At 33.8% G+C, this 26,981-nt stretch overlaps 1 protein-coding gene across 1 annotated transcript in view; it reads right to left on the minus strand.

Moving 5' to 3' along the window:
* LOC145292688 (tetratricopeptide repeat protein 5-like) overlaps positions 1–9,467 on the minus strand; it is a 37,871-nt gene extending 28,404 nt beyond the window's left edge. Inside the window, exons 1-2 of the mRNA XM_080138746.1 lie at positions 9,010–9,467; positions 1,190–1,322 (exon numbers count right to left, since the gene is read on the minus strand). Of these exons, the coding sequence (XP_079994872.1) occupies positions 1,190–1,322; positions 9,010–9,075 (199 nt within the window). The 5' untranslated portion in view covers positions 9,076–9,467. The remainder of the gene's footprint in view (positions 1–1,189; positions 1,323–9,009) is intronic.
* Between the last annotated feature and the right edge of the window lie 17,514 nt (positions 9,468–26,981).

Consider the following 26,981-nt stretch of genomic DNA (forward strand, 5'->3'; position numbering starts at 1 on the left):
CTGTTTAAGAAAGGTAGTATTAATAGTTGATTAAGCGAAAAAGTGTTTTTCTTTTTGTTGAAACCGCGACAAACGTTAGGTTCGGAACTGCAAATCTATGAATTGAGGATAATAACTTTGCTCCTATACACGTACAATCACCATTCCTTTGTGTGTTCTCTGTCAAACTTTCCCTGACTTTGTATGCAACTGCTGGGCCTTGCTGCTCTAGGTGTCAGGATTAAAAATTGCAATCTTCTAGGTATAATGAATAGCTAAGACCAATGAGTAGCACAACACATGAAAAAATTGAAATAGCTTAAAATATTTCAATATTGGTATATATAGAAAGAGCTTGATAAGATAACCAGATTTTCAATTAAAAAAAAAAAAAATCGATCTGGAATAAAAGTGAACAAAAACAAAACGTCTGTTTATGCCATGCTATCGTTGCTGCTGCTATCACTAATACTACAGAAGTCTTGATTCAAATTCATAACGATTTTTTCGGATATTATGTTTTTAAATTGCTACGTACCACTAGAGAAAACACTGTTGAATTATCTTTTTAACGAATAAACATAGTAAAAAGATTGTTTTATTTAATAGTGAGTGTCCAAAGAAAATTTTTTCCAAAATTTTCCATACTCGCCATCTTAAAATCTTTTTTTTTAACACAACAAAAAAAAAAAAAAACCCAGTGGTCAAATGAATTTTGGACACTCGAAATTATTAAAAATCACATATCTTTTGGCTAATTTCCAAATTTCATTAAAAAATTCTTAACAGAAACCCGGTACAAGTGTTTACAAATCGGGGGGGGGGGGAGATTACAAAATGCCATTTTATGATGTTCACATTTTTATCACTTTATTTGCTTAAAACTCTAAAAATATATAATGTATGTTATTCTTTACTAATTCATTTGAAAGTATATTCATTTCTGAACAAAATGGTGGTATTTTGAAGACTTAAAGTGCTTTGGTTTTTAAAATATGACTGTTTTAGCAGAAACCCCTCAAAATCTGTGATTATCCAAAGTGTTTTATCGGCCATGTGTATTGCTACAATGAGAAGGACTTCATGCAGACAAGACAATTGTGAGGCGCAATTTAAATGGGCTCCATGCAAAAATCCAATTCGCTCAACAGCAATAAGCAACAGTATCAACTTAATGAAATGTCTTATTAAATTCTAAAATTCGTCTCACCTTTTAGAGAAGTTAGTGTGTCAAGACATTCATTCATTTTCTTTTCCACATTCTCATCTTTGTGTGCCGCTTGGTCAAGGCTAAAATGCTCAAAGTAATGGTCACGGAAGTGATACAATTCATCCACTGCATCCTGGAAACAGAAACAAATAATGAAAATCACAGTAAAAAGAAAAGGAAAAGTTGGGTCCTTGTCTGAAATTCCCACTACATTAAAAAACAAAAAGAAAAATCTGCATGAAATACATACTCATGATGAAATTAAAATATCATATTCCAAAAATCATGTAAATTGATCAAATAGTTTTATTTTTAAATAAGAAAATCCAATTTTATGAGTATCCAAGATGGCAAGAAATAAAGGGAGATAACTCAACTATAATTTATGGTAGACTAACCTGGGTGCCTGGCGTTGCCTAGGTGTGTGTAAGGGTGTTGGTTGAGCAAATAAAAAAAAAAAATAAAAAATTGGGAGTAGTAGGCAGGCTCAAATATGTAACGTGCAGGAGGAAAAAGAGTTGGAAAAAAGCAAGTGTCTTATCGATGCCCCCACTGTGATTGTGACATCACGGGGCAGTCGAAATAATGTCTTTTATGCAATGTCGTTGATGTGAGGATTGAATGACTTGCAAAAATGTTGACGAAAAAAGTGACCCCTTCTTGTAAGAATTGGCCCAGTTGACAGTGAAAGAATTAATGTTTGCAACTAATTTTTCGATATTTGTCGTCCGGGACATCGACCTTTAAAATGATACATATTTTGTCACGGTCCAACGTGTCTATCGAAAGTTTTTGGCAGACATACAAACACATACTGCTTTTTTTATAGTAGACTAGCAGGTGTACCTGGCGTTGCCCAGGTGTGGAAAGGTGGTGTAGTAAGGATATTGAGCAAGGGCCGGGCATAAACAAAGAGCATGCCTACCTGATGGAAAAATAAAAGAAAAATGAACGGGGGGGGGGGGACAAAAAAACACACACACACAAATAATCCTGTTTAAATGTTAAAAACTTTAAAAAAAAAAAGAAAAAAAAAAGAAGTCTGTAATATGAGTGTGAACGCGATGGAAAAATAAAAGGGAAAATAAAGAAGAAGTGAATGAAAAAAATGGCATAGATAACTGTTTAAATGTTAAAACTTTTTTTTTAAAAAATCAGAAAAAAAAAAAGTACATTACGTGGACGCGAATGTGAAACCTGAAGCTTATGACACGGCCTCGATAACCACCGCTCCATAAGGTAGCCAGCAAAGTAACGTCGTTTTTTTTCTTATTTAAACCAATCAAGAACAAACGTTATTTGCACATGCATGCTTGTCTAAATCGTTATAAATGATTATTTGCTACCCTCCCTCATTGCAAATGTTTATTTCTATAGGAAATAATTGACCATTTTTTTTTCTAATTCTCACATTATTTGACCGAGACATTGCCCTTTCAGATGGTACTGGTCTGGACCCGGTCCGATGCCATGTAGAAAAGTTTTAAGTACATACAAACATACATACACATAAACAGACGTTTGAGATTTATATTATAGACTAGCAGGGGTACCCAGTGTTACCCCGGGTGTAGTAAGGTGTGTGTGGAGGGGTAAATCAAAACAATAAAAGGGAAAATAAAAATAAGCGTACAGAAAAAAATGGCATAAATAACCCTGTTTAAATATTAAAATTAAAAAAAAAAAAATGTCCGTTAAGTCGGCGCGAACGTGCAACCTTAAGATAACAATGCTGCCATGATAAACACTGCCTATGATGGTGTCATCGAAATACCGTCTTTTTTTATTTAAACCAATTCAAGAAAGAACATTATTCGCACATGCATGTTTAGCTAAATTGTCATGAAGAAACGATTTTTTGCTACCCTCCCTCATTGCAAACGTCTATTTCTATAGGAAATAATTGACCTTTTTTTTTTCCTAATTCTTACATTATTTGACCGAGACATCGCCCTTTCAGACAGTAGCAGTATTAACTCACTCTGATGCCACTGAGAAAGTTTTAGGTAGACATACATACATACATACTTATCAATTGACGATTGAGATTTATATTATAAATTTATGTTGTAATGGCTACAAATTCCTATTAATCACTTAAAAATGATTAAAAATAAAACTACTTGATCATACAAATTTTCCTTCATTTTTGTTTTTAAATATAAGGAGAAATTCTGGACAAAGATCAAAAGTTGGTCCAATTTTAGATATTATATAACAAGAAAACATGTTAACCATCATCATATTTGGTTTAACGTCCGTTTTACATGCTGGCATGTGTTGGACGGCTTTTAGAAATTGACTTGTAAACTTATCTCTGGTCAGGTTTCTTTTGACGCGATTTCCTTACTGAGGCAACATTTTTATAGGTTGGATTTACAGTGATGCTGGTAGATTATTCAAAACAGAAAATAAATTTTAAAAAATTCTTGATTCCATGGATTTTTAAAGATAAGCTCTTTTCATCCAAAAATAAAAATCAGAAAAAATATTTAGATTAGCATAAATTTGAAAATAAATTTTTTTGCAAACCATTTTCAAGGAGTTTATCTTGAAAAATCCATGGGTTAAAGAAAGAAAACTTTTCATGGTTTTGAATATTTAATATCTTAATATTGTAATTTCACATCTATAGATTTAATAGCCTAAAAAGATTTAAAATAGCAGATGCACAGACATGTCTCTAATACAAGAATACAGCAGTCTCTAGTTTATGACACCCCAACTTACATCTTGTAGTAACATCACAATTGCAACATTTTGGCAAGATTCTGGACTTGACCGTTACTGTTGATCTTAAATGGAACACATACATTAAATCTGTTGCCAAGGCTGCTGGAAAAATGGTGGGATCCTTCTATCGATCCAGTAGATATCTCACTGCTGATGCAATTCTTTATCTATATAAGAGCCAGGTACGTCCAAGGATGGAGTACTGTTGCCACATCTGGGCAGGAGCTGCTAGAAAGGACTTCTCGTGCCTTGATTAGAGTTCAAAATAGACTTCGTAGCCTTCCCTGCAACCTCTTTCTCACAGAAGAGATGTTGCGAGTTTGTCTCTGCTTTATCGTTATTTTCATGGCAGGTGCTCGGCTGAGCTCCATTCTATGGTCCCCCCTTCACCAAACTTTCACAAGAAACACTAGTCTAGCAGAAAACACTATCACTAGTTTCCCTCACTCTTTATCTGTGCCTAAACCTAAGCGTAGATTCCATGAGCAAAGCTATGGAATTGTCTTCTGTTTTTCTGCTTTCCAGCTGACTACAATATGGTTGTCTTCAAGTCTAACGTAAACAAGTTTTTGATGAGCCGTTTCATATAAGTTAACAAATTTACCAAATCTCCATTACTAACGGTTACTATATTGTCCAATTTCTACTGTACACTCTTTAACCCTTATCCTCGAGTGGCCTCTTGGCCTTGATAAGTGGTGATGCTTACAAATTTAAAGTTCCTATTTACTTGCCTCCCCACGAGGGCAGAGTTAGACACAAGGTTGGTTTTTTAATGTGGGGAAAATCCAGCTCCTTAGAAAGGGGCACTCTAGATAGAAACAAAAATTAAAATTGTCATGAAGGATTTCTCCACTGATCAAGGACAGAAAAGGTGAAGTGTAGCGTCAGAACAGATACTACACTGTGATCTTGGCTCAAAGGCCAATAATTATAAGATTACATTTATGTATTAATTATAAAACTTTGTGGATTTCGTTTGTTATCTTGTCACTGTGCACAGTTGATGACATCACAAAAGACGGATAACATAACGCCTTGAGACTGCTCCCAGCCTGGCAAGCCAGCAGGACATCCGCTGAAACTTCCCAATATTTGCATATATTGGTTTTGAAAAAGGACATTTTATTAGTTAACTCTTATTTGTTGTATTTTTGTATTTTATTGAATATTGTTTTCGTTTTTAAAAATTGTTTAAAAATACCATTCTCTTTTATGACATCATCTATTATGACATCACAAGACAGTTACCTAAATATGTGTGAAGGTTTGTTTTAAAAGCAAGAGTAGCAGCTGCTATAACTTTGAATTTCTAAATATGTAATTATATATAACAAATATTGATCTAAAAGATCACGGGTGGTATTTTTTTTTTTTTTTTAATAATGGAAATTGCTTCAGACAAGGAATGAAACCACTTGGTGTAATGAGCTAAATAAAGAAAATACTACTTCAAGGTCAAAAACAAGCAAACAATAAGTGTTAGATGGATAGATTCTGACCAAGAAAACAATTCTTCATCCTTTGTTAGAAACATCACTCATGAAATACAAGAATTAAAGGACACTATATATTTAACCTTTTTTCAGTCTAGAGAATGTGGATACCCCTGTAATGGTGTCTGCATGAAGTGCTTATAGTGAAGCAAAGGTAGCACAATTCTTCTCTGCACCTCTCTTGAAGCAGCATTGCATAAGTACAGTGGCAAGAAGTGTTACACAACTGGAAGCAATGCTAGGATAAGCAGAGAAAAACTGAAAAATTATTTCAGATTTCAGTGTTTTTCTTCATCTAGACTAGTTGCACAACCAAGGCTTGAGAGTTTAGTCTCCACTACTATTTAATCCATAACTGGGGGAAGGATATCAGGACTCTACAGACAAATTTATCTTTAGTTGACCTTTGACAACTAAAGATTTTCGTTTATTAGCCAAATAGAAAAGTTACTAGCCAAACCCATATGATTTTTTTTGAACATGACCTCTTCATTCTGTGCCGAGTATGTACATCAAAGATTTTTTTCTGTGTGTGTGTGTTTTTTTTTAAATAAGTGTAATTCTAAATATACAACAAATTTTATGTTGATACTTGAAGGTATGAACATTCGAATTTCTGCGGATGTGTTTTTTTTTTTTTTTTTTTAACAACCTTTGTTAAAAAAAAAAAGTATACCGTTTTGTTAAACCTTTTATTTAAATAATTTGACTTTGCTCGTTTTATTAAAAAAAAAAAAAAATGTTAAAAAGATTTTTCACACAGTAATGAGCCTTGGAAGATTGTCAGTGAAAGAAATATAATCGTCAAAAGATAAGCGTTTCATTATTTCTAGTCGCCACTTTGAAAAATCCACTCGCAAATGCGACTGTTTCACTCGCAATGTAGAGCCCTGGATATATTGACTCATATCTTGCCAAAGGGTATTAGTGTAAGTGATGGAGTGATACTATAGACTGCCCCCACCCTCGACAGTCAAGATTACCAGAAAATATCAGCTTGGAAGTAAATGACAATATGAAAGGAATGGATAGATTGTGCTATAAACAAAGTGCCACCATGGACAGTTAATCATTAATAGCCAAGGGAAAGATCCAGATAAGAATTCGAAGGAGGTATTTAGTTTCGGTTGAAGTAAGCTGATAATAAACTGAGAAGAGTGGATGTATTGGACTTGTGGTCAAAAGTAAATGTGATGCACACTGACTGTTGAGATGAAACGTTGGAGGAGAATTCCAAGAGATGAGTTTAGGAGAATGCTGGGAGACTAGTCTAAGTGAATGACAGCAATTGATCATTATCAGAAACCTCAAAGTGAGTTTTAGTTGATATCCTAAACTTGAAAGGGAAGGCTTAACTCCAAAATAGTAACACTAAGGACGGGGCCCCAACAACACAAACACGTTTAACAAGTCGGTTTTATACAATGTCTATATCTGTCAAAATATACACACATTTGTTAACTGTGCTTAAGGCCAAAATAAGAAGATGAAGATAATCACAACCAATGCATTTTGAGGTCGTCTGGGGGTATTTATACCTATAGACAACAAACCGAAAAAGTGGTCAAGAAATAAATGTATAACAAATAAATGTTACCAAAGGCAAAATAAGCTACTCTTCTACCTATCTGGATAAGTTTTTGGGGTTTGAACTTCAAAGCGTTTATTTAAGGTGACAAACAAGTAATGTTGAGTGCTTGAGGAATTTTTGGAGGGTAAATGTGACTATCGGAATACCCTGACCAAATCACAGCAAAAAAATCGTCCACGTCCAAACTTAGACACCGAACCGGAACTTGAAAACGAAATGAAACGAAATTTATTTTTATTATTACAAAAAAAAAAAAAAAAAAGATGCATTTCCCCTGTTATTATTTGAGTATGAACAAATTACTATTTAGCTATCTTTCTTACTAAAATGAAATAAAATTAATTCTTATTTTTTTTTTCCATACGTACTCGAATAAAATTCACTGAAGATGAAACGAAATAAAAACAGAACACTGACAACACATTAAACAACACTAACACAACAGTATAACAGTACAACAGTACAACACATTAAATTTAAATTGATGTGAAATATTTGTATGCAGGAATAAACGTTAATTTCTGGTAAACGTGTATCTGAACTAAAATAAAAAAATAAGATAAATAAATGTTGTTTTCGAGTTCCAGTTCGGTGTTTTAAGTTTGATGACCGCGGCCGATTTATTTTTAGCGGTGATTTGGCCAGAGTATTCCGACAGTCACGTTAACCAATAAATGTCTTCTTTTTTTTAAGTGTCAAAAATATTTTCGAATGTTAAAGGGGGTTAGTACACAGATTCGAAAAAAGTTGTCAAAAAACAAATAAATGTTATCAAAGACAAAATAAGTTACTTTTCTACCTAACTGGATATATTTTTTGTGTTTTTATTCAATGTAACATGTTTATTCAGCTCGAAAAACAGTGTTTACCGATGTATTGGAAAATTCAAGATGGCGCCTCGCCTGGCTCTCTTTAACACGGCAAGTTTGGAAAAAGGCGTTATAAATAAAAAAAAAACTAGACAAAATACTGTTAAAAAGCCGCCGAATATATGTCAACCTATGTCACGGTAACATATATTGAGAGAGTTTTTAACAGTATTTTGTCTAGTTTTTTATTTATAACACCTCTTCCCAAACTTACCGTGTTAAAGAGAGAGAGTCAGGCGCCATCTTGAATTTTCCAATACATCGGTAAACACTGTTTTTCGAGCTGAATAAACATGTTATATTGAATAAAAACACGAAAAATATATCCAGTTTGGTAGAAAAGTAACCTATCTTTCCTTTGATAACATTTGTTTGTTATATATTTGTTTTTTTGATAACTTTTTCGAATCTGTGTACAGTAATACATTGTATTTACTAATACAAACCCGTAATGTCCATACTTACTGGTCATTCTCCTCCTCAACACGAGGTGGACTTTTTAAGGGTGGGGGGGAGTTTAGGTCTTGTAAGGTGGATAAAATATAATTTTCTTTTTAACTGCCAAGTCTAGGAGAACTTCTCTTTTTCTGACCGAACTGACACTATAACTTGATCCGAGCTTGAACAGACGAAAGTGGTTCTTGTTGATCTGTGTTCCTAAACTAAAGAAAAACATTTTCAGTCGCGACACTATTCTAATGTACTAGTGCAGTAGTGCACTTATTGATCTGTGCTGAAATAACGTTATTCTTTAGAAAGTCATTCTTAACATGGGGAGGGTGTTTTGTAGTTATTCTGTACTTTAACTTGACAATATAATTAAAAAAGACATAAAACTTTAATTAAACTTGAAATTATTAAAAAAATAATTAATTATAAATTAAAAAAATAGCGTGGATCAATAAGTGCATTAGCACCTCTAAGAAATAACCTAACATATCAAATTTTTAAAATAACATTTAAATTTTTTTTTTTAAATATATTTAAATTCAGCATAAATAAAAACGACAATTTTGAAAACAAAAGGATGTTTTTTTTTTCACAATGATCTGCATAATAGGAATCTGATTTAATACACATAAAAAAAAAAATCAATTTTTAAAGAAAAAATATTTGTATTTTTTTTTTTACCTGAGCTAATTGCAAAGCAGTTTTATTATCACAAATGTCTTGGTCTTTTTCTTCCTTTTTTGACATGTCAAATTCTTTCGTCAATTAAAAAAAAAAAACTCCGGTCAAAAATTTTCAGATTGACAAATTAAAAAAAAATATAATATAAAATTTTGTTTCAATTCTGAAAATTTATTTTGTTTTTTCGACCATTATTTGAAAATCATTTTGAGGGGGGGTTTCGACTTCTTTTCTTTCCTCCTCGACAAAAAATAATGACAACATTTCATTATTTCGTTTTCTTGTCGAGAAATAAAAGTTTCGTCGACGAGCGGAAAACCCCGCCGCTAAAATTATTTCATTTTTTTCATGACAATTATTTTTTTTTCTTCTCCTAAAAAATATAAATTTGCTTTTCTTTCCTTCGAGCAAAGAAATTTCTCCAAATGCGTCAACTTAGGAAAACGGTGTAACTCCTTATTTTGTCCCGGTTCGAGATATCGTCCAGATTTTGTTATGAATTGATGCTAGAGCAGAGCGTAGATTTGAGTAAAAAGGGCTTTATTTAATTTAATTTATTTTTATGCAAAGGGGTTAAAAGTGAGGAAATCCAGATAACATTTTGATAAAATTTTAATTATGTGAATGTAAGAGTAAGAAACGATGGCATTTTTAACAATAGCCAAAAAAAATAAAATAAAATAAATAAATAAATAAAAAGTGAAAAAAAATAAACATACAACAATTGAATGAAGACAGGGTTGGGAGGGTCTAATTGACCTATTTTTGTTGCTCCTTGTTTATTCTCCATTCCCTTGCCAATGAAATGTTATTACTGTAAATAATTCGATTAAACTTCTTCAAATTTGGGTTTGTATTAAGTAGGAAAACCCCTGGAGTGAATGTGGTAATGTAGCAAACGGATGTGTGTGCAGAAACGAGGTTAGGCATTTTGATTTGGGATATCAGAGGGTAAACTTCGGTGCTAAAAATAACCAACAAAACAGAAAAGATGGGGAAAAATAAATACACAACAAATAAATGTTGCCAAAGACAAGATAAATTCTACCTACCTAGATTATTTTTGCGTTTTAACTTATTTGAAGCATGTTTGGACATTAAAACAAAAGCAGTGTTAAGTTTGTAGTGACCACTTAATTTAGCAGGAATAAAACTTCGACAGAGACATTCTAATAGCAATTACCATTTTCAACGTGCACCCATATGAAGTACATGCAAAGACACGAAAAAGACACAACATCATGATTCACACACATGCAATAAAGGCATATGTTACGTTTCATGTGCAATAATACAACAAATAGTCGGGAACATTCTGGAACTCTCCTATATAAGCTTTTGCACACATAAACCAAACCAGTTCAGGATGCAGTTTTACCAGTAAACAACAACACTACCCTACTCCATTGTTGTGTGACGGTAAACCACTAATATGACTTTGTGTGTGTCATGCACCTAAATTCTCATCATGGAAAGCATCATATTCTACGAGTATTAATTCTTTTCAATAAGTTATTCCAAACTGCTGTTTTCATACATAATGAACACATACATACACGCATACGCACGCACGCACACGCAAGACTCATACATGTTTTAATGATCATTTTCTTTTCCCTCCAGAAAATAACCAACATGAAAATTCATAATCATGAACGTTTTGCCTTTTCTACGAGACACTCATTGACAAAGACTGTCTAATGAACACTTGTTGCAAAAATCTTGACATTGAAATAATTTTAATTACTTTTTCTTAAACAGGTTAATAAATGTTGTTATTTTATCCCAGTCTAACAATCTTGAGTTCTTTGTTGATTGTCATTATTTTCCTGAAGTTATTCACGCCTTTTAAATTTATATGGATGTGGATGTGACTAAGTAGGACCCTTCTGTAAATCGAAGCTCTCACTAAATTTATCTTTAAAGGTCTCAGTGATACTCTACTACTTCCGACTTATTGATATCCCTGCACCTGCAACCATACCCAATGCCTGTAATCTATAGATCCCGATTGCAAATTGGTTATCCTGCTGAGCCACATTTTCCACAAGTTTGTTTAGTTAGAACAAAAGAAAAAATGGTTTCCTAGTAGCTATGTCAAGCCTTGATAATCGCTCAAAATTGAAAATTAAACATAATGTTAGTAGAACATTACATATTCACACGATTGGTAACATCTATTGGGTGTGTTTTCATCACTATTTTGTTTAATTTTTGATGTTGAAGTGATTATCGAAGCTTAACATGGCTGTAAGGAGACCCCATTTTTTTCTTTGTTCTCATTCCACAAATTTGACACTACCTATGTTTTCAAGTCACAAACACTTAAAAATAAAACATATAAAAATTTATCCAGATAACAAATAAAACATATAAAAACTTATCCAGATAAGAAAAAGAGTAACATCTTATCTTTGAAATATTTATTTGGACAAAATATAAAATTACATTATGATCAAATTAGCCATTCGAAAGTGTTGGGATAATAAGTGTTGTTGATCATCCTTAGCCTCAAATACTTAAAATTGTCTATTCTACTCTTAACTAGAATCATCTCAATTGCCACAATACTGTAGCAGAAGGATTTGCCACAAACACAAGCAGGAGTGAATTCTTACAGCTGAAAATTTTGAATCCACTTCCTGGCTTATCCAATCAGAAGCCAGCTCTCAGTCATGTGACCGAGTATATAAAACGTGAAACTGGCAACAGACTATCTCTCTTTTTTTCCTGGCTCTTTCTGGTAGCAGACATCACTTGGGCCCTTTGGCCTCAGGCTAGCATGAGTACATACAAGCCAACATGGCTATCTCCAACACACTTATCCACTGAACTCTTTTCTCTTTCTTTCTCATTAAACCGGCCTGTCTAATCTAAGTCTCTACATCAGAAACTCTTACCACGACTACTATAGATAGAAGCATGCATGAACATTGTTCTCCTTCAACAAGCCTGTTTAATATTTAATGTACATTTCCATATAAGAATATTTTCAGCTACTAACCTGTTTATCCCATATATTCTTACTTACGAAGATGACCAATAAAGTTGCTTTTAAATGTTAGAACAAGACTCCTTTTCATGTCTTCATTTTTAACTAAAATTTGTAGCACTGAAGTTCACATTTTAGTATCTCAAATCAAAATGCATAAACTCGTTTCTGCACACATAATTTGCACATACACTATCCTGAATAAAAACAAATAATTATATTTTGGACCAATCATAGAACTTTCTGGATTTATTTGAAATGAACTTTCTAGTAGCATCTTTGGCCACAAGATTTTTCTTCAATTAACCAGTTCAGCCGAAATCCACAGGCCAGCATCCTCAGTGCCCCCTCCGTCGGGCTGTGAGCATGCTGGTATGTAAACTCATGCTTACTCACACTTACAAAGCATCACACACACACACACACACATAGACACAAACTGCTTGAATCTCTTCATTGTCGTCTGCTCATTTTAAACCAATTAATTCTCTGAAATATTTCTAACCTTACTGAATTTTCTTTCTAATATGAAAAACAATAAACGTTAACTCTTATTAACAACATTTAAGGAAATATAGTTTATATAATTGAATGGAGATGTTTTGATTACAATTTTCTTAAACTATCGAGTCTGACTTCCTTGTTATCTCAACTAATGACCCCCTCCCCCACACACACACTCCTTGCTTTACAAGGACTCTAAAATATGCATGAACATTCTGTTTTTCCTATTGTTGTAAACTTACATTTTAAACATATATAAAATATCTTTTTGTGAATGTATGCCTTCTGAACTCATTATTTTGTTTTTGTTTGTCATATGACATGTCTCTCGTTCTTTCACATTTAATTATAAACCTAAAAAAAAACTTTCTCACTGAAAATATTTCTCTATAATTGGCTCATCCCAAAAATACTTCACCTAAATCGAAACCTTTAAAGAAACTCTCCAAAACTTGAATAACCCCTAAATATGTTTAAAAATGTCTGAAGTGGTTTACTTAATTTACCTGCCAATACCCTTTTTTTCTTAAAAAGAATCAGAATGGATTGGAAGGCAGGAATACTATTGCTACCTTGTGTGAGCCCCCATTTTCACATATTTGTCCATATTATTCTTGAAGCTGTTGATTGATCCTGTATTCACTGCCTACCCAGGTAGTCTGTTCTAAGGCTTTATTAAAAAACTGTTTTCATAGTAGTTAAATTTTTTGTAGAATAAGAACTGCATTATCATCATCATATTCCGGGCAGATCACCAAAACAATCAAAAAGTGTCAAAATGCTTAGCCAATGAAATTGCAGCACTCAACAATTGGCAACCAATAATTTTTGTTTATTAAATTTTTTATGCTATCTTCTGTTTATTAAATTGTTAGGTGAAAGTACAGAATAGTTAAAAAGTTATTTCTAAATAGTAACGTTATTATTTCAGCATAATTCATAAATTGCACAAATATCTTTTATTTTTCATTGAAATTGCCATGAGGTGACTATTTTCAATTATAATTATATAATTTTTCCTTAATTTTTAACTGTTTGTTAGCGTTTTTAAACATTAGTCATTGTTTTGGCTAAAAAAAAAAAAAATTGGTGAGCATTTTTGTGAAAACAAAAAAAAAACATTCGTCACCATCCAGCAATTCATTAACCTGCCCCAAAATACAGGAGAAACAATAAAACTGTCGCTCTAGAAAAGATAACATGATTCCATTTCCATTTGATGAAAACCGTCTTTTTTTTTTTTTTTTTTTTGCTGCAGACCATCTAGTAGTTAGCCAGTTGTGTACAAATCCCAAGAGCACTATGTCTGAAAGTGAAACAATGTTTATCAAAGAGCGAGATTGGAGATGCACCACTGTACAACTTATGCTATCAACTGATTCAAGTTATAACAAAAGGACCATTGCCAACACGCTCAAAATACATTGCTGAATAACATGGACGTGCCCAAGGTGATAAAAACAAGATTTATGGTCTTTGGTGTGGTTTTGTAGCAACCCACAACTACCCCACTAAAGTTTCAAGTGAGAATCACATCATGTCACCTCACATCTTCAAAGTTCGCCTGAAAGTCAACACGAAAGTGTACCTGGATGTGCTGAAGAGTGTGGTGATCCCCTGGTGCAGTCAGGTGACTGCTGGTAGAACCCCAGGTATGGCAGCAGAACTCAGTGCCGGCCCACAAGTCCAAAGAGAACCATGCTTGGCTTCAGAAGGAGTGCTACGACTTTGTACCTTCTCTCACTGCCCCCTCCTCCCCCGACCTGAACCTGCTGGACTACTTCATTTGGTCATACATCGGGAACATTACCAACATGGCCTCCTACAACATCAAAGCCAGCTCAATCGCTACCATCCACCGAGTATTCGCCAAGCTCTTGCTGGCGCTTGTGGAAAAGGCATGCTTCCAGTTCCAGACCCATATCAAGGCAGCTACATTGAATAGATATCAGCTTTACTACATGATCAAGTTACCTGAACTGATTTTTTCAATAAAAGTTTTAAAATAAAGATGTACTGTTGTTTTCTTTAGGGTGGCAATTTTATCATTCCACCCTGTATGCAAATGATAATGCTAGCCCTATTCTACATAAATACCAAATTTTCTCTAAAATTTAATTTTCTTTTAAAGAATTGTTAGGTGGAATAATATGGACACAACCTCCCATTTCAAAATTGATATATTTTCAATTTACATGAAATTTGGCACATAATTATTAGACATCAATTAAACAAGATTGTTTGAATTTCAACTTCTTTTTAAGATTCCTTAAGCTTAAGCAACAAATTTAAGAAATTCTTTCAAGAAGTAAAAATCATTTAATGGATTTTGATCAAATTTGGAATAAAGATTCTAACATATATATCTCAAAGAAGAATACTCATACTATGTTAATGAAGGGCATCTTTTAACATTAACTCAAAATCTAAGTATGAAAAAAAAAAGCAAACAGATTTAAATAAATAAAAAAGATTCGTGTATGCAAGAGGCATTGTTGTGCAAGAAGGTCACCAGGGTCATTGACATAATCATGTACTAATCACTCAACGAATGAGGACATAACAATTGCAAAAGAAAATAAATTGGAATTACTGCTAGAACTACATATTCTTCATCAACAACTTCATCACTCAGGTTCTTTTAATTTTTTTTTTATAAATATTAAAAATTGTTTTAAGACTTACTTTGATCAGTTTTGCTATTTTGGTGACAAGCTCAATGCAGGTGGGGGTGCAGAGGGAAGTTCTCTAGTTCACGTAAGATCGGGTCAGGAGAAATTTAGGGAACTGCTTCTCCTCTTAACAAATCGTGTTTTCTATCACAAAGTTAAAGGAAAACCGTATACAGCCTGTGTTAGGAGTGCCATGATTAGGGCTAGGACAACAGCATATTCTTTTCATTGTTTTGACTCTCGAGTGTGTGTCCATTGATATCATATGCTTTTATATAAACTGATGTGATTCTTGTTTGATTAACTGTGTCTGTGTCGGATATATACTCGAGAGTCAAAAGAAAAGAATATCCTGTTGTCATAGCCCTAGTCATGATGTACGAGGGGCGTGCAATAAGTAATGCCCCTGACCTACTTCCCATAGCAGTAGAGCAACGAAACTTGGCACAGTTATTAGTCTTTCTCTACATAGGAACCACTCAGAGTTATACATTTCTCACATCGTTTGATGCAGCTCTGGAGACCGTTTTTGTAGAACACCGCAGGTTGGTCTTCCAACCACAACGTGACTTCAGAAATCAAGGCTGCATCATCTGGGAAATGCTTTCCTTTCAAAAACAACTTCATGGCTGGGAAGAGGTGAAAGTCAGAGGGTGCAAGATCAGGAGAGTATGGAGGATGGGGGAGGATTTCATAACCACACACCTGTGCTTCTGATCTGGCGACATGCGAGTTGTGGACTGGAGCGTTGTCCTGCAGGAGGAGGGTACCTTTGCTGATCTTGCCCCGCCTCTTGATTTTGATAGCTTCCCTTAATTTCCTCAAAAGTGAAGCATAATAGGTTCCTGTAATTGTGGTACCCTTTGCCAGGAAATCTGTCATCACTACTCCGTTCTGGTCCCAGAAGACTGTGATCATGACCTTGCCAGCGGAGGGCTGCACCCTTGCCTTCTTTGGAGGTGGTGAGTCCAAGTGCCTCCACTGCATTAACTGGGCTTTGGTCTCTGGATCATAGTGATGGACCCAGGTTTCATCCTGTGTAATCAGTCTTTTGAAAAACTTTGACTCATCTTCTTGGCATATCTCCAAATTCATCCTTGAGCACTTGACACGTTCTCGCTTCTGGAATGGTGTGAGAAACCTGGGAATCCATCTGGCAGACACCTTATGCATATGCAAATGGTCATGAATGATAGTTTCCACAGACCCTGTACTAATCTTGACATCTTGGACTATTTGGCAAATAGTAATGCACCGATCTTCCAAAATGGCAGCCTCAACTTGACGGACAGATGCCTCATCAATGGCAGAAGAAGGGGGGGGCGACCAGGTCTGGGAGCTGTTTCCACAGACTTCCGGCCATGTTTGAATTCACGATGCCAGCATTTTACAAGGTCATATGATGGGGCATTATCACCATAAGTTTCTTTCATTTCATCAAAAGTCTCCTGTAGTGTGCGTCCTTTCAAATACAAAAACCGGATCACTGCTCGACATTCAACAGGCTCCATTTCACAACTGACTCAGTTCAAACACCTGTAAAACAGAAACCACAATTAGTTCAGAGCTGTAATTTGCCACATAACCCGTAGAGATATAAATCATTGCACATACAAAATTTCAGCTAGATCAGATAACTGGAAGTGGGTCAGGGGCATTACTTATTGCACGCCCCTCGTATGGTAGTAGGACTTGGATCCTTAAGGAGGAGGACATTCATAAAATTTCTAGAACAGATCTGCAGATGGTTTGATGGATGTGTAGTGCAAGTCTCAGAGATATGAAGTCATCAGAAGAATTGAGGAATAGATTACACTTTCCCAACACGTTTGATGTGTTGTGCCAGAAAAGATTGAGATAGTATGGACGGGCCGAAAGGATGGATAATGTAAATCCAGTCAGCAGATGTTGACTTATTGAGATAGATGGATTTAGATGGAGGGGTAGTCTATATGACATAGAATTAGTCAGTTAAGTATGGCTTTAAGAAGTTGAGATTATGACCACGCTTTGTACAAGACTGAGAGGCCTGGAAAAGATACATCAGGCAAAACCGCCCACCCCATGCCATGAAATGGACATTAAACGATGATGATGAGGCATTTGATAGGGTAGATGATAATTTAATATGAAATATTTTTCTTTGATGTAGGGGGCTACTATCTGGCACATAATTTTAGGTGATACTATGTAAAGAGTTGAGCAGCAAGATGTCTGTTTACATTACACTTGAACTTGTACATGTCAGTACAATCTAGGAAGCAGGAACCAAGAAGAGAATTCCAAGGTCTATCAGTCCTTGGGAAAAAACTATTAGAGTAGAAGGCTTTCTACTATGTAGGGGTGGAATTTTACTGATGGTTGGATAGTGGGGGAATTGTTGATTGCCCATTATTTACTACACTGTTATAGATTTTCCAAAAGTCACGAGTTCCTAATTTCTGCACTTCAATGCATTTTCTGGTATATTCTCTCTTGGCTGTGGCTATTTCCTTCTTACAATTACTTCTAGCTTCTATAAACTTTTGTCTGTTTGTACTAGACTTGTGTCAAATAAATCTGCAGTATGCATGTTGCCTTTGAACAATGGCAGCTTCACAAATAGATGTAACAAATCGGGGAGAGTGGGGTTTGCTATAGAACTTACATGTGGGAACATGTGCTTCAATTGCTACTTTAAACCATTCAGTGATCTCATTTACGCACTGTTCAGCAGGAAAAGAAAATATGTTTCCCTATGGAGCATCTCCGATGTGATTCCTGATAGCATCTCAGTTAGCCTTATTGTAGTACCTTGTCATTTTAAGTAGTGGCTCTTCATCTTTTGGTCGAGAGTTTAGGGTGATGTCTATCATTATTACAGCATTATCAGCATTCCGGAGCAGGCAATGGGCATTTGTTACACAATCCTCAGAAACTGTGGTCAAAAATAGGTCCAGAAATGAGGCTTGCTGGTCCTGACAATCTGGGAAACGGGTTGGGAACGTCACTGCCTTTGTCAAGGAATAGGATATAGAAAAGTTATGTGTGATGCTACAAGCTGTATCAGTGTAGTTAGTTGTTCCTCTTTCTCTTAAATCCATACTTATCACTTATATCGCCATGTTTGTTTTTTTTTGCCTTTCTCTGTCAGCTGGCCTTGCAACTCCAACTGCTCTACATCTACTAAGCCAAGAACTTTGATTCATTTTTTTTTTTCAATGTGACCACATAAACGAAGTATCCTGTTCTGTATATTTATAAAAGCCGTAGAATATACGTTAAACTGATGATGATGATGATGCTGATGATGATGATTATGATGATGTATTGTGAATACTTATGTGCTTGTGTGCGTATGTTTGAGGAAATGTATATATTTGTACCCATATGAATAACTGTGCATGGGCACTTGCGTAGCAGTATCAGAATTTTTGTAGGAATATTTGACACCCCTAACACGAAACTGCGAATACAATATAAAAATCTCGGAATTTCTCTGTTAAAAGTGGGTTATTTATTTTCTTTATGGATTATACTTCCAAAATAAACTATTACAGTTGTTTTAAAAGTAATAGAAATTTTTTTTTTTTTTTTTTTTAAACAGTAATGAATTTTCCGAACTCAATATTTTACAATTTTTAAACTTTAAAAATCTATCAAAATTTTTCTGTTGATTCTATTTTTACGATATTTTCAGGGTCAATGTGAAATTTTATGTTCTTTCCAATAAATCGAATATAATATTTTAGACAAACGTTTTTTTTTTTTAAATTCACGACTCCCCCATCCCAATTTTTAAGTGTCTATTAAAAAGTAAATAATTAATTTAGTCACCCGAAAGTAAATAATTAATTTACTCACAAATTGAAGAGAAAAGGTCAATACATAATATATTCAAATTTAAAAAAAACAAAAAACATAGTGTTCTTTTAGAATTTTACCTGTAAAGTTTGAAGTTTAAAACCTTTTTTTTTGACCCACGTTATTTGCTTTTTCTTTTTTTTTTTTTTTAATGGAACCTTGGTCCTTGCTCCTTTAATTGAAAAAAAAAAATTAGGGCTTGAATTACATTTTTCGAGGAGTTATAAGCTTGGAAAGACAGGGGGTCGAATAATTCACGCCTCCCATTTTGTAAATGTCTAATAATAATTAATTTAGACCCCGATAAGTACATAATTATTTACTCACAAATTGAAGAGAAAAGGTCAATACATAATATATTCAAATTTAAAACAAAAATAAATATACTGTTTTTTAGAAATTTACCTGTAAAGTTCGAAGTTTAAAACCTTTTTTAAAAAAAACACGTTTTTTTTTTTTTTTTTTTTTTTTTTAATGAAATCTTGGTCCTTGCTCCTTTAATTGAAAAAAAAAATTAGGACTTGAATTGCATTTTTCGAGGAGTTATAAGCTTGGAAAGATGGGGTGGAATTATTCGCTATTTCTGACAAGTGCCACTTGCGTATGTGTAAGATTGTGCGTACGTTCATGTTTGTGCATGTATAGTATTGCATGTATGTATATGCTTTTATGTGTGGGTACATATATAATTTTAGCACACGGGTGTGTATGTGTTTATTTTTTGGTTTATGTGAATGCTTTGTGTGTATGAATTTTTATTGTCCCCCTTACGATCGAATTGTCTCCCTTATATTTGAAATAGTGTAAGGGAGATAACTTTGAAAAAAGTAATTTGATAATAATATTTCTGTATATCTGCATACGTTTTGTTTTATTTTAATTTAGCAATTTTTGAGGGGGCCAGGAGAGGGGAGCTAACACTTTATAATTTATGAGATACATTTATTTCCGAGTGCTTTTCTTAGGATTACGTTGTTTTTGGTGGTGGTGGTAGTGGGGATGAAGATGAGGAGGAGGCTACTAGCTTTTCCATGTGGATTATTGCGTCAAGGCATTGTGTTTAAATTGAACACTTGTCTCGATTACAGTCGTTGTAATGTTGATTCCATTCAGTGATGTGTGTGTGTGTGTGTGTGTGTGTGTGTGTGTGTGTGTGTGTGTGTGTGTGTGTGTGTGCATATGTAGGTGTGGAAGTGTGTACGCTTATCTGTAGGGACCACCAACACGTGCCACAGATTTAACCCCTTCCCTATATGTAACAGTAACACGATGTAACTTTAATCTAATTTAATATTATCATCAAAACTTTTGTATCACTTAAAAGAAGCTTAAAGTAATATTTTATTCTAACAATGTACGAAAATAATGAAAATGTGTTTACATTATCGGCGCTTTAAAAGAACATTGCTATGTAGTGATCATTTCGAAGGCGTGAACTTACATGTGTTTAATAAATCTAGCAATAATCAAATAATAGTCAGGTTTTTAGTTGGTTGATTTGTATCACGTGATGTCAACAAACACATATCTTATGATTTGGAGCGGTTTTTCTTTAAATGAAATAATGACTGTTTGTAGCACCTATCTGACACCATACTTCAAGGAATCTTATATAAATAACAAATTGCAGAAACAATGGTTACAATTTTAAAACTTCCACAGTTCTACATGTTTTTCTCTTTTTTGGTATCAATTCGTCAAAGCATTTTCTATTTAATGGTATATTGGCAACATTTGGCTTTCTAAAAGAAAATTATAAAATTTATATTTTAAAAGTTGTATTTTTGGAAAAATATATAGCCGATGCTCAAAATGTATATTCAAAATGTATATTCAAAATGAATAATCGATGCTCAAAATGTATAAACATTTTGACCCATTATTTTTATTTGAATCTTAGTGGAAATGTATTATTTTGTTTAAACAAAAAACACATTTACTAAAGTTATGGTTTTCAGTAGTAAAAAAAATGAATGAATTTATTTATTTATTTTTTTTATGAAAATAAGGCATCATAAATTATAACAATTTAAAAAATTACTTAGTTTGTTGCAGGATCATTACGAAAAAAGCCACTAAAGTCCATATTAATGAATTCGATATAACTCGAACAAAAATTAATTTCTCGAACTATCAATATTATCATTGAACTAAGCAGTGGTTATTTAATATTTTCACACACAAATAAAATTATAATTGCAAAAAGTATTTCTACATTTTTTTTAAATTACAGATTTTGCATAATTTTCATGTGTAAGATTCTAATATTTTCCTCGCTTACATGAATGTGAAACTTTTGCTGTAATATAATTTTTACATAATCTTGAAAAATAAAAAAAATTAAAAATTAATTTAAAAACAGGAACATAGAAAAATAATTAAATTTAAAAAAATGGTAAACATGATTGAAACGTTCAGGATAGGAATCTACAGATGCACATCTGGGAAAAATAAGAAAACCAGCACCTCCTACCTTCTTTTTAACTACATGACGTCATTTTCAGACAGCCTTTCGACTGTAAGATTTGGGGCTTCCGTATAATGCATAGAAGAATCCCTCACTTTTGGGAGGTAAATAAGCGATTTTTTTTTATACAAACAAGGTGTTTTTAAAATTTAATTCAATATCTTAGGACTTTACTTTAAAATAGACCAAGAAAACTAATATTTATATTTTAAAGGATTTTTACAATGAATTTATTTAACTTCAAAATTTAGCTGAATTAGTTAGCTGACTGTAAAAACATTTTTCATAATTTTTTTTTTTTTTTCGCGTGTACAAATATATTTTCCTTTTGGAAATTAACTTTAGTCTTTAACCTTTCAAATACAATCGAAATAAATCGGCTTTCAAAACCATGTCCACCATTTTTGCCCATAACTAGGTACTGGCAATCATGAAAGACGCAACTATTTTTGTTTGTTTGTTTCAAACAAGAAAATGTTTTGTTTTTTTTTTCAACTACTATATTTAATGTAATCATATTTTTTAAAAAGTAAATATAATAGATACATTTATTAAGATGCAACGATGTTTTATTATATTAGGTACGTGCAAAATGTATTAAAAAATGTACCCCCCTCTCCCTTTACTTAAAAATTCACCAAAAACCAGGAAATTAACCAATTTTAATGAAATTTTCATTATTTATCAAATAATTATCACAAAATATAATGAATCCATTATTTTTATTTGAATTTTAGTGGAAATGTATTATTTTGTTTAAATAAAAACACCTTTAATAAAGTTATGGTTTTCAGTAGTAAAAAAAAAAAAAAATGAATGAATTTCTTTTTTCTTTTTCTTTTTTTTAATAAAAATATAGCATTGTAAATTGTAACAATAAAAAAGAAAAAATAATTTTCTCAGGAGCATTATGAAAAAAGCCCCTAAAGTCCATATTAATGAATTCGATATAACCCAAAGAAATATTGATTTTCTGAACTACCGATATTGTTATTGAATTAAGTATTGTTTATTTAACATTTTAACAGAAAAAAATTATAATTGCAAAAAATATTTTCATTTTTATTTAGATTAAATGTTTTGCATAATTTTTATATGTAAGATTCTAATATTTTCCTTGCTTGAATGAACGTGAAACTTTTGGCATAACATCATTTTTACATAATCTTGAAAAATAATCAAATTTAAAAAAAAATTTTAAAGCAAGAACATAGAAAAATAATTAAATTAAAAAATGGTAAAAATTTTACAAACGATGTGGTGTGTACGAAAACGAGTGGAAGGGGTTGACAGTAAGCAACGCCTCAAGGTTACCTGCACCAACGGCGAGGGGAGCCCACGTCAAAACTCGCCTAAAGCCAAGATGACCCCAACAAGAGCAGATGCAGACTTCGATGCCATCCAAGTGGAAAAAAGCACTCTTAGTACCAAGGCCCAGGAGATGAAATAAAGAAACAAATAAAATTGACTTCATTTTTTTTAAAATGATTTCTTTTACAGGAGAATGAAACGAGAGTCTGCCTTATATAAACTTTGACCCCAGATGAGACCATGGGCGAAGGTGAGATAATTGAAAATAATAACAAAATTATAAAAAGCGAATGGTCGTCTATAGATAGGCATTTTTTTTTTTTTTTTTTTTTTAACCGAAAACTGAACTGGAAGAACTGCAACTGCACTGAAAAAAACTTTGACCCCAGAAGAGATAAAGATCTAGGGGTAGGTAATTGAAAAAAAAAAAGAAAAAAAAAGATCTATTGATAGACTGATTGCATATTTTTTTTTTTTTTTTTTTTTTTAAGAAACATAAACTGAATAATTGTATTGTAGGAACTTTTTGACGAACTTTTACTGAACTAAACGTAACCCCCCACATCAGACGAGGCAATAATCCAAGGGGAGATAATGTGAAAAAATTCAGTAGAAGGCGAGTAATCGCCCTTGATTAGAACTGAACTTTTGCTTTAATAATGAACTAAACAAGGATACATACATACTACTTTCTTGCATGGACAACATGAACTTTTCATGATTAGTGCATGTTGTATGAACTTTAATTCTTTTGCAGGTTAACTGAAAGCCAAAGAATTACCATGTACAAACTTGTGGGCGTTGTTAAGTGATGAGGTATCGCTGGTAGCAGTGTCAGAAATTTCGTGAAAATAGTGAATAATTCCACCCCATCTTTCCAAGCTTATAACTCCTCGAAAAATGTAATTCAAGCCCTAATTTTTTTTTTCAATTAAAGGAGTAAGGACCAAGGTTTTATTTTAAAAAAAAACAAAACAAAACAATGTGTTTTTTTTTTTTTAAAAGGTTTTAAACTTCGGACTTTACAGGTAAATTTCTAAAAAACTGATTTTTTTTTTTGTTTTAAATTTGAATATATTATTTATTGACCTTTTCTCTTCAATTTGTGATATATAAACCTATTAAACATAAATTAATTATTTACTTTTTAATAGACATTTCAAAATGGGGGGGGCGTGAAAATGGGGGGGCGTGAAAATGGGGGGGCGTGAATTTAAAAAAAACGTTTGTCTAAAATATTATATTCGGTTTATTGGAAAGAACATAAAATTTCACATTGACCCTGAAAATATCGTAAAAATAGAATCAATAGAAAAATTTTGATAGATTTTTAAAATTTAAAAATATTGAGTTTAAAAATTGAAAAATATTGAGTTCGGAAAATTCATTACTGTTTTAAAAAAAAATAAAAATATTTTTATTACTTTTAAAACAACTGTAATAGTTTATTTTGGAAGTATAATCCATAAAGAAAATAAATAACCCACTTTTAACAGAGAAATTACGAGATTTTTATATTGTATTCGCAGTTTCGTGTTAGGGGTGTCAAAAATTCCTACAAAAATTCTGATACTGCTATCGCTGGACGTTGTCTGTCAGTGATTTAAGAAGTTACGAGGCTGACTAAGAATAGGTCAGTGACAAGCGAGAAACGTATGGGTGGGTTAGACTCAACAATTTTCTTTTGAAGTTGGGTGAGCTAAGGGGGCGAATGTGACCCAATCACCTGTGATGGTCAAAAATAAGATCAACAACGGTTAGATTAGTACTGAATTAGAGTTTTTTTTTTATTATGTGAACAATTCCGGGCAACCCATGGTTGTCTTGCTGATTCAATTCGTTTGGCTGGTGAAGCAACCCAAAAGAACGAAAAATAACTCCAGCTGAGCGAATTAGGAATTGATAATAATATTTAATGATAATATTGTTTTGTGAAGGAAACCATTGCATGACGTATGGTAGTATGCACGATTGTTTTGTCTAAATTTGAGTTTTTTGGTGGGACAAATATGAACCCGAAATCAAGGTTTCAGAGTTTACCTGTGTGAGAAACTTATGATAGAAATTTACTTAATTAACATGCACAAGTGATGTTATCAATTTATGTGTCCTCTATAGTATCAGACCTGACCGAATGGTTAATTATAGGCATAGACCGATTCATACCATCCAAAAAATTCCAACAAAAACCTAACAGCCAGCCATGGTTCTTCCCTGAATGTGCTGCTGCCATCGCACACAGAAATCACTTTTTCCATGGCTACCAACGTAATAGATGCACTGAGACTAAAGCTGCTTTTAGGACTGCCAGCAACCACTGTAAAAGAGTAATAAAACGTGCAAGAGAGCTATATGCTCAATCCGTTAAATCCAAAGTAGCTGAGCAGTGGCTTAGTTCCCACCAGTTCTGGCAAATAGCAAACAGGATCTTGAACAGAAGTGTGCGTTCTATCCTAACTATCATCATATGGACCTGAGGTCATCTCGTCAACATCAGACAAGGCCAGACTATTTGCCAAGAACTTTGCAGCTAATTCTACCCTATGCGACAATGACCATCAACTCCCTGTATTTCCTCCTATAACAGACAACATGCTATGCAACATACAAATATCTGTGGGTGAGGTCGCCAAGCTAATCAAGAACCTTGATTCCAACAAAGCAACTGGCGCTGATGGCATTCCAGTTATAGTGCTGAAAAAGCTCAAACCAGAACTTGCCCCCATACTTACAAAGCTGTTTAAGCGTTGCCTTAAGAAGTACTTTCCAACATCCTGGAAAACCTCATCAGTATGCTCTGTATTTAAGAATTCAGGTGAAAAGTCATCTCCCTCTCAGTACAGACCAATAAGTCTCCTGTGTGTCATGAGTAAGTTGTTGGAATCCATATTAAATAAAGAAATAGTCAACCACCTCAACAGAAACACCTTCTTAGTGACATGCAATATGGTTTCTGCTCTGCAAGATCTACAGCAGATGTGCTAACGGTTATATCACATAGGATTAGTGAATCTCTTGACAAAGGTTTCCTTTCCAGGGCAATTTCTCTTGACATATCGAAGGCCTTCGATAAGGTATGGCATAAGGGCCTACTTCACAAGATTTCCAGTTACGGTATTACTGGAAATGTTTTCTCAATCATTAAATCATTTCTCTCCGATAGGTTCATAAGAGTAGTGGTTGATAGGCAGAAATCAAAGACTCACAGTATTAATGCTGGAGTCCCTCAGGGTCCATCCTGGGCCCAACTCTCTTCCTGATCTACATCAATGATCTCCCAAAACACATACTTAAATCATTCGTTGACATCTATGCTGATGACACGACCATCTATGGCAACACATCAAAGGCCGTAAATGACAAAGTTCTCTCTGATTCTCTCTCCTCTGATCTTGAGCACGTGGTACAGTGGGAGAAGAGATGGCTGGTCACTTTTAATGCATCCAAAACCAAGCTTCTATCTTTACATCATCAACGCTATGATCCCCATCTGGCAACAATTGAAATGGATGGCTCTCGTCTTGGAGAGGCTGTATGTTTTGACAAGCTTCTGGGTTTGACCTTTACTCCTGACCTGAAATGTAACACGTACATCAAATCTGTTGCCAGGGATGCTAGGAAAATGGTGGGATCTTTCTACCGCTCCAGAAGATATCTCACTACTGATGCAATTCTCTATCTGTATAAAAGACAAGTACGTCCAAGGATGGAGTACTGCTGCCACATCTGGGCAGGAGCTGCTAAAATCAGCCTATCCTGCCTTGACAGAGTACAAAATAGACTTTGTGGTTTAGTGGGGGATGCCCTTTTCTCTTCCCTGCAATCTCTCTCCCACAGAAGAGACGTTGCGAGCCTGTCTTTGTTTTATCGCTATTTCCATGGCAGGTGCTAGTCTGAGCTCCAATCCCTCGTCCCCCCTCGCCAATCTTTCATGAGAAACACCCGTCTGGCTGAAACTACTGTCAACAATTTTGCCCACTCTTTATCTGTGCCTAAATCCAAACGTAGATTCCATGAGCAAAGCTTCTTTCTTAGAACTGCACACCAGTGGAACTCTCTGTTGCTTGCCTGTTTCCCACCTGACTACAACTTGGACGTCTTCAAGTCCAACATAAACAAACTCTTGACAAACCGCCCCCTTAAGTAAGACACTCTATCAAATCTCCAATACTAATGATTACTA

This window comes from Euprymna scolopes, chromosome 2 (genome assembly GCF_053919585.1).
Source record: "Euprymna scolopes isolate OS-2025 chromosome 2, ASM5391958v1, whole genome shotgun sequence".
Classification (NCBI taxonomy): Eukaryota; Metazoa; Mollusca; class Cephalopoda; order Sepiida; family Sepiolidae; genus Euprymna; species Euprymna scolopes.